Source organism: Coregonus lavaretus (genome assembly GCF_964263955.1).
Source record: "Coregonus lavaretus genome assembly, chromosome: 37".
In the NCBI taxonomy this organism is placed as follows: Eukaryota; Metazoa; Chordata; class Actinopteri; order Salmoniformes; family Salmonidae; genus Coregonus; species Coregonus lavaretus.
The window spans coordinates 19,519,058-19,530,846 of record NC_140024.1 but is presented as its reverse complement, the minus strand read 5'-3'; the positions used below and the strand labels follow the sequence as shown (position 1 = coordinate 19,530,846).

At 41.5% G+C, this 11,789-nt stretch overlaps 1 protein-coding gene across 1 annotated transcript; it reads left to right on the top strand.

Moving 5' to 3' along the window:
* Positions 1-2,581: 2,581 nt before the first annotated feature.
* rerglb (RERG/RAS-like b) lies at positions 2,582-11,588 on the top strand. Its single transcript, XM_084154689.1, has 5 exons — positions 2,582-2,858; positions 3,566-3,622; positions 7,370-7,443; positions 9,254-9,402; positions 10,286-11,588. The coding sequence occupies exons 1-5, from the start codon at positions 2,807-2,809 to the stop codon at positions 10,578-10,580; spliced, it is 627 nt and encodes a 208-aa protein (XP_084010815.1). The 5' UTR covers positions 2,582-2,806; the 3' UTR covers positions 10,581-11,588.
* The last annotated feature ends 201 nt before the right edge of the window (positions 11,589-11,789 follow it).

Genomic DNA, 11,789 nt, shown 5'->3' with positions numbered 1-11,789 from the left:
GAGGAGCATTTTTAACACGCCAATTTTAGCACCTAGAGGCAGACCAGCAGTGATTAATTTGTATCAAAAGACCTCTCACATATATTCCTGTGAAAAAATGGACTGGATCAAGAGTGAATTCCTTGCCCCTCCAAGCAGATACAGTTCTCCCTTCATGAAAGGAACCAAGCTGGGTTACTTGTTCCATCCCAAGAGATGATATCATCTTTCCTTCCTGAGAGAGAGAAACACACATTTGCTCTCAGTCAATCTTATTATTCCAGTGAATCCTGCCCCACCACCCCACGGATGCGTTCCAAATGGCATCCTATTTCCTACATAGTGTACTACTTTTGACCAGAGCCATACAAGCCATGGTCAAAAGAAGTGCACTTTACAGGGAATTGGGTGCGATTTGGGATGCACACTCTCACTCCACTAGACTCATTCTGGTTCATCTCTACAGACAGTATCCTGATGAGTCTTAAATCAGATCAGAGTGCGGTCTGGTAGAATTCCCTCAATACCTGCAGGATTAAGACGCTGATTGTCTGCCTGCTGTCCTGACAATGCTGGAGGGAGATGCTGCTCCCAGGAGGTTCTCCTGAAGACAGACATGATGTAATCACTCTGCCTGCAGCATTTAAACATCTCTTTACCCTGGAGATGCTGCTCTGCTGCTGGCCCCTGTCTCATGTCAAGAGCACACATCATTTATTTCTTAACATTACCAATAAGGGATACCATTTTTGCAGGACTAGTGGTGTTTTTTCCCAGTTTTTCTGCTTGTAAAAATAATGTGATTACTGCTCAACTTTAGGAGAATGGTGTAGTTCATAAAAGTTCCAAACCTTATGAATGACCTCCTCACTTTATTTGGTATTGTGATGCCTGTTTTTGAATAGCCACACGTATGGGAGCAGGGATATATTTTAGTAGGTAAATCGTTCTCTGGAAAGCAGCATTGCTTTTAAGGGGAGCCCCAGTCAATCAGTGGTAAGTGTTTTGTATGTGGTGAAGTCAGATGTTATTGTTGAATAACAATAGTTCGACCCCCTCAATGCATTCGGGGTAAAAGTCCCAAGTGGCAGTTTGAGATCAGTTCATGGCTGTTTCTTGAGAGAAGTTGGTATGAACAGCGGTTGTCTGTCTGACAACATGAGAGGTTTCCGGCTGTAGGTTGAAAGTCTCCTATGACTGTGGGTTGATACACTTCCACAAGTCTAGAGCCATTTGTGTATGGTATGGCCCAAACTGCGGTCCAGGGACTGTGGGTCTGAAAGACTGAGAAATAATACACTAAACAATGTTTCTGAGGGACAATCGTCTTCATTTGCATGTTTTCAAGAGTACCACTCTCTTGTTGTTATCTCATGAGAGCTCTTAGATAATAGCTGGTACAGTATCTGATATCTTATGTGAAAACATGGCCTACTAAGTGATAAGGGCGTTGTTGTTACCTGTTTTTACTCCATCCACCATTATAGGCATTCCCCCCAGCTGTTCTGATCTATGTCTTGTCTTCTACCTGATTCTACCTGATCCTCCTCTAATAAAGGCAGTTGCATAACACAGCATCATATCTTCCAGTCTAGCTGTTTATTGTCACTCTCACACCATAAAGTGCTAGCTTCATTGATTGTCATAATGTGATGTTGACTGTCTGCATTGAATTTGTCCAATGTGTCTTTTTCCTGTACAGTGTTCAGTCTTGTCTCCCCGCTGTGCTTCCCTCAGTGAAGCGTATTGATTTGATTGTGAAACATCAGTTCAGTTCTACTCGTGGAACAATTAGGCAACAATGTGCTGCATTTTTGGTCCTGGGCACATTTTAAGCCTTTTATTCCTGAGGTCTGCGACCTTTCAGTCAACAGACGTAAAATGAAACATAACAGGATAATTATGGGACACCCCTGTGAACTTTAGTGAACAATGACAGGGGTAGACATGGAAAAAAACAGCCAGTGTAAAAAAAAATAAAAAATGAAAGGACTTTTTGACTAGTGAAGCAGTCCATGAAATTGAAGTTTTGAGAATTGAATGACTTCCTTCTTTCTTTTTGAACTGTGGGGGGAAAAAGGGAAAGTGGATTGTTGTACCTCCCTTTCAAAGGTACTGAACCCTGCAATCAAACCATGCCTCATACGTTGGACATATGTTGGCATTTAATGCTGTGCAGTTAGAGCTTATGTGTTAGCGATGGTAATTGGAAGGTATCAGCAGTATTAACTGTTTCTGGTCTCCCTAAAGCCCTGTCCATCCCCACAGCACTGCAGATGTTCAGCAGCTTACATAGTGTGTACCCAGAGGCCAAGGACAAACCCTAGATAGGTGGGACTGTAGGCCGGTACAGTGAATGTGAAAGAGCCATATAGAAAGCATCAAGCTTTTGTCTTTTTAGATATCTGCATTGTAAATTGCGGTCAAATATATGACAATTTCTGCCATGTCCTGAGGGGGGAAAACAATAAATAAAAGAAAGTAATCAAATTATCTGGAAAACACATTAACTTTGTTAAGTTTTATTGAGTGCCATTTCTCCCTGTAGCTACTATTGATGTTTTAACTGAAAAGGATCGAGAGAGATTCTAAAGGTATTCAGTGTTGGGGTGACCACCGCGCAATCCAACTTGGCACTCTCCTCATTGGGTGGGAGGGGACATGAAACACTGTGTATGTTTTCCTTTTTTTTCCATAGGCATATCTGTTGTGGCTGAGCAGTTCTTACAAGCACAGTTCTAATCCTGGTACTGCCTATCGTACATGACAGCAGCAAGAAAGAGAGCTCAGGTAGACCTTCTCTGCAGCTCACCCCCAGTCTGCAGACATGAATGACATCAAGTTGGCTGTGCTGGGCAGTGAGGGAGCAGGGAAATCAGGTAAGTGCCTGAATGAATAATGTATGTGTTTGCATCATTAAGTATTGCTGTAACTGTCTAGTTTCTTGTATTTGACTGTAGAGGCTTGCAAGGTCTCCTAAATTAACAAAACAATTGAACTGCTTATTTCTATGCTTTGCATACGAAAGTGTAATTTCCCTCACTGTAAACAGTGGAACATTCTACAGTGTAGCCGTGACCAGGGGGAAATGATCGATAGAGATCTCTGCATGAGCTCCAAGCACAATGTTTTTAGATCATAACTCTGGAAGAGGAACGATGATGCTTGATTTACGTAAGGCTTTGGAGAGAGGAAATTAAGATTGATGGTTGGAACATGCGTCTAATTGATGAGGAATTATTTTTCTTGTAAAGCAGGGGAAAGTGTGATCCCTCAGGCTAACTGGAACATGTTCAACCAAGGTCTCTTGAGAGAGAGAAATTATACTGTGGTATAAACTAATAATAATAGATGCAGGAGAAAGCCCACTGCAGTGTTCAATCCACATGGAGGGGAGAGTGGAGGAGAAGTGAAGAATAGGAAGACACCATGACTGAACAACCCTATTTTAGCCTACCAAACAAATGTTCAGGGTTCCAATACTAACACCAAAGTATCCAAGCCTAAATTCAACTGTTTGTTTATGTTTTTGTTTCCTCTATATTAATAAGCCTGTCTCACCCATGTCACATTTCTCCCTCTCCAGCTGTTCTGGTAAGGTTCCTGACAAAACGTTTCATTGGAGAGTATGCTTCCAACGCCAGTGAGTACACAGATTTCTCACCCATATTTAATGTAGGGTAGTAACGTTTTTGCAATGTGATATACAGTTGAAGTCAGAAGTTTATATACACTTAGGTTGGAGTCATTAAAACTCGTTTTTCAACCACTCCACAAATGTATTGTTAACTAACTATAGTTTGGCAAGTCGGTTAGGACATCTACTTTGTGCATGAAACAAGTAATTTTTCCAACAATTGTTTACAGACAGATTATTTCACTTATAATTCACTGTATCACAATTCCAGTGGGTCAGAAGTTTACATACACTAAGTTGACTGTGCCTTTAAACAGCTTGGAACATTCCAGAAAATGATGTCATGGCTTTAGAAGCTTCTGATAGGCTAATTGACATCATTTGAGTCAATTGGAGGTGTACAGTGGGGGAAAAAAGTATTTAGTCAGCCACCAATTGTGCAAGTTCTCCCACTTAAAAAGATGAGAGAGGCCTGTAATTTTCATCATAGGTACACGTCAACTATGACAGACAAATCGAGATTTTTTTTCTCCAGAAAATCACATTGTACGATTTTTAATGAATTTATTTGCAAATTATGGTGGAAAATAAGTATTTGGTCACCTACAAACAAGCAAGATTTCTGGCTCTCACAGACCTGTAACTTCTTCTTTAAGAGGCTCCTCTGTCCTCCACTCGTTACCTGTATTAATGGCACCTGTTTGAACTTGTTATCAGTATAAAAGACACCTGTCCACAACCTCAAACAGTCACACTCCAAACTCCACTATGGCCAAGACCAAAGAGCTGTCAAAGGACACCAGAAACAAAATTGTAGACCTGCACCAGGCTGGGAAGAATCTGCAATAGGTAAGCAGCTTGGTTTGAAGAAATCAACTGTGGGAGCAATTATTAGGAAATGGAAGACATACAAGACCACTGATAATCTCCCTCGATCTGGGGCTCCACGCAAGATCTCACCCCGTGGGGTCAAAATGATCACAAGAACGGTGAGAAAAAATCCCAGAACCACACGGGGGGACCTAGTGAATGACCTGCAGAGAGCTGGGACCAAAGTAACAAAGCCTACCATCAGTAACACACTACGCCGCCAGGGACTCAAATCCTGCAGTGCCAGACGTGTCCCCCTGCTTAAGCCAGTACATGTCCAGGCCCGTCTGAAGTTTGCTAGAGTGCATTTGGATGATCCAGAAGAGGATTGGGAGAATGTCATATTGTCCGATGAAACCAAAATAGAACTTTTTGGTAAAAACTCAACTCGTCGTGTTTGGAGGACAAAGAATGCTGAGTTGCATCCAAAGAACACCATACCTACTGTGAAGCATGGGGGTGGAAACATCATGCTTTGGGGCTGTTTTTCTGCAAAGGGACCAGGACGACTGATCTGTGTAAAGGAAAGAATGAATGGGGCAATGTATCGTGAGATTTTGAGTGAAAACCTCCTTCCATGAGCAAGGGCATTGAAGATGAAACGTGGCTGGGTCTTTCAGCATGACAATGATCCCAAACACACCGCCCGGGCAACGAAGGAGTGGCTTCGTAAGAAGCATTTCAAGGTCCTGGAGTGGCCTAGCCAGTCTCCAGATCTCAACCCCATAGAAAATCTTTGGAGGGAGTTGAAAGTCCATGTTGCCCAGCGACAGCCCCAAAACATCACTGCTCTAGAGGAGATCTGCATGGAGGAATGGGCCAAAATACCAGCAACAGTGTGTGAAAACCTTGTGAAGACTTACAGAAAACGTTTGACCTGTGTCATTGCCAACAAAGGGTATATAACAAAGTATTGAGAAACTTTTGTTATTGACCAAATACTTATTTTCCACCATAACTTGCAAATAAATTCATAAAAAATCCTACAATGTGATTTTCTGCATTTTTTTTCTCATTTTGTCTGTCATAGTTGACGTGTACCTATGATGAAAATTACAGGCTTCTCTCATCTTTTTAAGTGGGAGAACTTGCACAATTGGTGGCTGACTAAATACTTTTTTTCCCCACTGTACCTGTGGATGTATTTCAAGGCCTACCTTCAAACCCAGTGCCTCTGCTTGACATCATGGGAAAATCTAAAGAAATCATCCTAGACCTCAGAAAAGGTACCACGTTCATCTGTACAAACAATAGTACGCAAGTATAAACACCATGGGACCACGCAGCCATCATACCGCTCAGGAAGGAGACGAACGTACTTTGGTGCAAAAAGTGCAAATCAATCCCAGAACAACAGCAAAGGACCTTGTGAAGATGCTGGAGGAAACGGGTACAAAAGTATCTATATCCACAGTAAAACGAGTCCTATATCGACATAACCTGAAAGGCCGCTCAGCAAGGAGGAAGCCACTGCTCCATAAAAAAGCCAGACTATGGTTAGCAACCGCACATCCCAACCGTGAAGCACGGGGGTGGCAGCATCATGCTGTGGGGGTGCTTTGCTGCAGGAGTGACTGGTGCACTTCACAAAATAGATGGCATCATGAGGAAGGGAAATTATGTGGATATATTGAAGCAACATCTCGAGACATTAGTCAGAAAGTTAAAGCTTAGTCGCAAATGGGTCTTCCAAATGGACAATGACCCCAAGCATACTTCCAAAGTTGTGGCAAAATGGCTTAAGGACAACAAAGTCAAGGTATTGGAGTGGCCATCACAAAGCCCTGACCTCAATCCTATAGAAAATGTGTGGGCAGAACTGAAAAAGTGTGTGCGAGCAAGGAGGCCTACAAACCTGACTTAGTTACACCAGCTCTGTCAGGAGGAATGGGCCAAAATTCATCCAACTTATTGTGGGAAGCTTGTGGAAGGCTACCCGAAACGTTTGACCCAAGTCAAACAATTTAAAGGCAATGCTACCAAATACTAATTGAGTGTATGTAAACTTCTGACCCACTGGGAATGTGATGAAAGAAATACAAGCTTAAATAAATCATTCTCTCTACTATTATTCTGACATTTCACATTCTTAAAATAAAGTGGTGATCCTAACTGACCTAAGACAGGGAATTTGTACTAGGATTAAATGTCAAGAATTGTGAAAAACTGAGTTTAAATGTATTTGGCTAAGGTGTATGTAAACTTCCGACTTCAACTGTAGATACGCTCTCAGGACATACAAATGCAATCTGCTGTGTTCACAGTTACAGTCTGTTGCTACTAGCTGTACACCAATGTCATCAACTTAGCGAGTACAACGTTTTATTACTTTATTACCCCTGGGAGTCTGACATTTATTGAAACACACATACTGCACAGTACAAGATCCACCAGGAAGTTAAGTATAGTTCACACAGGCATTTGAGTTGTGAGTGAATTTTAAGTAATCATATACTGATTGGACTATTCAAATGATTCTTCAAGTTCACATACGTGTGTTAACACGTTTTGGTTTAATGTGATATGCTTTACCGAGGGTAACTTATAATTTCTGCATGAAGTCATTGCCATGTTGACTTTTTCCCATTAGTCATCGCTTGTCTAGTACGCTGGAAAATGGCTGCATTTTATGTTACAGTTTACACAGGGGTATATGATTTCAGACCGTTCCCTTAAATTAGTTAACTCAGTCTACTTTATCAGAACAATCATGGCCTGGATGTTTGAGGCTTACAGTAATCATTATTTAATGGGAGAAGTCTGTACATTACTATTTACATCAAACTACATGTATCCACTTATATCTGTTTTTATGAGACAGATTTGAACTATAGCACATGTTTCCTATTACAATAAGTATGCTTTGAACTTGTTGTGTTGCAGACTCCTTATACCGTAAAAGGCTCTCCATCGAAGGAAGACTGTTGCACTTGGAAGTCTTTGACCCGTGTTCACAGGTATCTGATCTGTCCCCTGCATATATTCATATCCTTTTAGCTCATGCCTAACATAGTAGTGTCTAATGTCATGGGAATTAGACTGTATGTTGTGTTCTGATGTGTTTTATGATATTCCCCTGTAGCTCAGAACACACTGTACACAATGATTAGCCCTTGGAAAGCTGAGACAGGCAGCACTAGAACATATTGACTGCTTACGGCAGTCGCATATGGTACCCTTTATTCCCCAAACGTTGAGTTTATTATGATTCCCCCAGGCTCAGGTAACAGGATGTGCATTGTCTTCATCTATTCTCTTTTTAGGGTCTGTGTGAGTGGTACTGTACAGCAGGGGTTCCCAAACTTTTTCACTCAGGGCCCCCCTTTCAGCATTGGGGAACATCCCGCGCCCCCCCTGCACACGTGCACACTTGCCACATCTATTTCTATGGGCACAAGCACTGTTCATGACACAAACTGTTCACACCCCTCTTGTTGGTGGAGAGAATTTTGCAGGTTTAAAGCTTATTTCCTGCAATTCTACACATTTTATCATGGGGTGCAACATTTCTTTGGCAGTTTTAAAGCACATTTTCTTGCAATTCTATATATTTTGCCATGTCTAATGTGTATTCATGTGATATTTGAGTGACAAAAATATTACGACAATATCTATGGGTTAGAAAACCCGTTCTGACAAAATAGCTCTCTAAGGTATGCAATGACTAACATGACAAGAGGAACTGATGATGCACTACCCAATTTCGAAATTGCACCTTGTGCATTCTAATATTACAACTTTCAAGAGTAAGTTTAAAGCCGGACTGAGTTCGCCCCTACCGACCCTGGGGCGCGCCCCACAGTTTGGGAACCACTGCTACAGTACATGCCTTTCTCTGGTCTATCTCCTGTTTTATGTAACAAAAGAAGTCATGCAAAGGCACTGTTGACATGTCTTGGACTTGTCCCCAATCCCCCTTTGTACTGTAAATATTGGACTATAAATTGTGCCTTCCTGTATTATACTTATGCTCAAATGTTTATTCTGTTCTACTCAGCCATTTGTTTTATGTTCGTATTCTTATCTTTTATTATTTATTATTGTTGAGAAGGAACCTGTATGTATGTAAGCATTTAATTGGACGGTGTATACCATTTGTATCCCGTACATACGACTAATAAAACTTGAAACTATCATTTCTAAGGGTCAGTGCTATCCAGTATCCTTTGGACATCCCTACCCTAAACCCTAACCCTAACCTTAACCTTAACCTTAACCCCTACCCTTACCCATAACCCTTACCTAACCCTAACCTTAACCATTTTAAATGTAAACTTAAATGGCGTAGGGGACGTCCCAAGGATCCAGATAGCATGGACCAATTTGAAAGCACCTGTGGCAAGTCTTTTTCAAGTTGACAAGATGACGCCGACAGACACTGTTGCCCCGTTTCTGTTATGGCAGGTGCAGGGAAATGCTTTGTATAAGCATTTCTCTGCACCTGCCATAACGCCTGCAAATCTGTGTACGCGACCAATAAACTTTGATTTGATTTAAACACATGCTTATACTCAACAGCTTCATCTACCATTACTTTTCTTATATTCCAAAGATAGTTCTCTGAGGGGTGAGGCTACCTAATAAAATGGACCTCCATTAAATAGCTTAAAGGTTTTGCACAGTCACCCTATTTCCCATGTAAAATAGCCTTTGAGTGACCAAAACATCATTCATAATTTTTTTTCTATTAGTTTCCGTAAGTCAGGTAGGATGTGTGAGGATGTGTTTGTGACCTGTTGTCCACCCCCCTGTCCCCTGCCCTGTCAGAGTGGAGAGAGCAGATGTATCCTGGAGGAGCCGGTGGAGTGGGCTGATGGATTTATCGTGGTGTACAGCATCAGCGACCGAACGTCCTTCCTCAACGCACAAAACATCCTATGTCAGATCAAAGATGCCCGCGGAGAGAGCTACAAGGGGTGAGTGACTGTGACCTCCAACCCAGGGCCTGATGCCTACTGGAGGAAATAGATTAGGCTTTGATGAATTAATGATTCCCATTCCTGGACTGATGTTTAGGCTATCAGGGTAAGGATCAGTGAGGCACACACCAGTTTAAGTGGCAGATTCCAACATGATTTTACCATTGTTGTACCATAGAGAAAATAGAAGGCAGCTGTCTGTGATAGAAGTGTAGGCTTTTCCTTCTTGATAAACATGTTTTGTAGGATTTACAACCTCATGGCTCGCCTTAGTTAATTATATGAGTAAATTATTTATCATGCTCAATAGAATTCGTCCCGGAATGGCTTGTATCCAATTTTCTCAGAGGCGTTAATTAAAACATGATTAAATACTAGAGGAACTATTGGGATTCCACTGGACATTTGTTACAGGACTTTAGGTGAAAGTAGTTTGCAGCCAGTCGACGGACGCTGTGTGGAAGCGTGAGCTGGGACAGCTTGAGATGATAAAGACTCTTACATATGGCTCACAAAATGACATGGGTGATCAGGCCTAATTTGTGTAGCAGGATTTTACTTCAACTGGGTCCTGATGTTTTGACACGTCATGAAATAGATGTGAAGCAGAAGTCACCCTCACTGTATATCAAAAGAGCACTGTGGGCGAGGGTCTCTCTGCATTATATAAACTCTCCGATACTTCAGTGAAGTCACCACTTGGCCTACTTGGTTCGTTTTCCTTTGATACTGTGGGCTGCTTCAATAAACATTTCAGTAGTTTAAACAGCCTTACTAATTCAGATGAAATTCGTGATGAATCAGCAGAAACACATATTTTGATGAACTTTAAGGAAAGTTTAAGGGACGTTTTTGACCCTGCTGTGCTTGTTTGGGACAGGGAGATGGACAAGATGGACATCCCAATCTGCCTGGTGGGGAACAAGCAGGACCTGTGCCACGCCCGTCAGGTGTTTGAGGAGGAGGGCCGTGCCTTGGCTCAGGAGCACAGATGCCACTTCCAGGAGGTGTCTGCAGCAGAGGACTACCTGGAGATATCCAACCTCTTCACCAAGCTCATCCGCCACGTCATGGAGCACCTGAAGTACCGGGCCGACCGCCGCCGCTACAGTGGCTCTAAATCCATGGCCAAGCTCATCAACAATGTCTTCGGCAAGAGGAGGAAGTCTGTCTGAAAGTGGGGGTGCTCATGTGGACGTTGATGGGATGTTTGATTGGGACGACTTGTGTTTATATAGACATGTGGATGCCTGGGTTGTTGATTCTGATGAACACCTCTTGTGATAGGGACAGGGACAGCTCTGTAAGTGTGAATGACACACTTCATAGTCAAAACTTTATCTGTATCCCCTGTTTACTGTTTATTATGTAACATCTACATATGTAGCAACGGCTGACCCTATTTAGTGTCATGTTTGTCATGTAATCAAACAATAATTCTCTTTTTTCAAGAAGTCACTTTGCCATTCAGATTTGCTTACGTTTTTATTTTTCCTTCTTGATATTCTAAATCCCATGTTGCCAGTAGAGGAGCCTTCAAGGCTTAAGTTCCTTTCCTAATTCCAAACCATTTCAAGGAAAATTACTTTCCAAAAGTTGTTTTATGGATCTAAGAGCACAACATATTTGAGTTTGCATCAAGGAATGTGCACCAATGTCTGAACTCACATTCCACCTCTCAGAGGGGGCAGTAATAAGGTGAGAATTACGGGTAAATTGCCTCACTAACAACATGTTATGGTGGACTTCACATAAATCTCTATTGAATTTCTGCTGTGGCAGTATTACATGGGCTGTTTATAATTTTAAGCTATAACAATGGGTAAAATTGCTTTTCCGTGAAAAGGAATGTAAGCAGCTAGTATATCCATTCCCTACATAGTAGTAAAGGAATGTGCAGCTATTTCCTTTGCATGTACATATTCTGTTGATTTCCTGTGTTCAATGTGTTTGCTGATGTATTACAACTTTGGATAGTACGAGCAAAAGTCTGTGATCGTGTTATGCATAAAAACAAACGTTTCTAGTTTAAAATTACCCACTGGGCACAGACGTCAATTCAACGTCTATTCCACGTTCGTTCAACGTAATTTCATTGAAATGACGTTGATTCAACCAGTGTGTACCCAGTGGCTGATTATGCCTGGTGTGGACCAACTTGTAATTAAATAGCTATTTGGGGGTATGAGTATTGTGTGAATTATTCAATGAACTAAATAATGTCCCATTTGTATTATGTGTTTTAAAGTCAATGATTCAGCTACACTCCAATAGTTTGTTCTGGTGAAACACATGGCTTTTTTAAATTCAATAATTTTGTTGAATAGTGATTTGAATATGAATCTAATGCAAAACACCCACAATTAGCATACCAGTCATTGCTT

Coding starts and splice junctions, on each gene's coding strand:
- rerglb (XM_084154689.1), top strand. CDS start 2,807: ATGAATGACATCAAGTTGGCTGTGCTGGGCAGTGAGGGAGCAGGGAAA. Junction 2,859..3,565: donor TGAGGGAGCAGGGAAATCAG/GTAAGTGCCTGA, acceptor CTCCCTCTCCAG/CTGTTCTGGTAAGGTTCCTG. Junction 7,444..9,253: donor TCTTTGACCCGTGTTCACAG/GTATCTGATCTG, acceptor CTGCCCTGTCAG/AGTGGAGAGAGCAGATGTAT.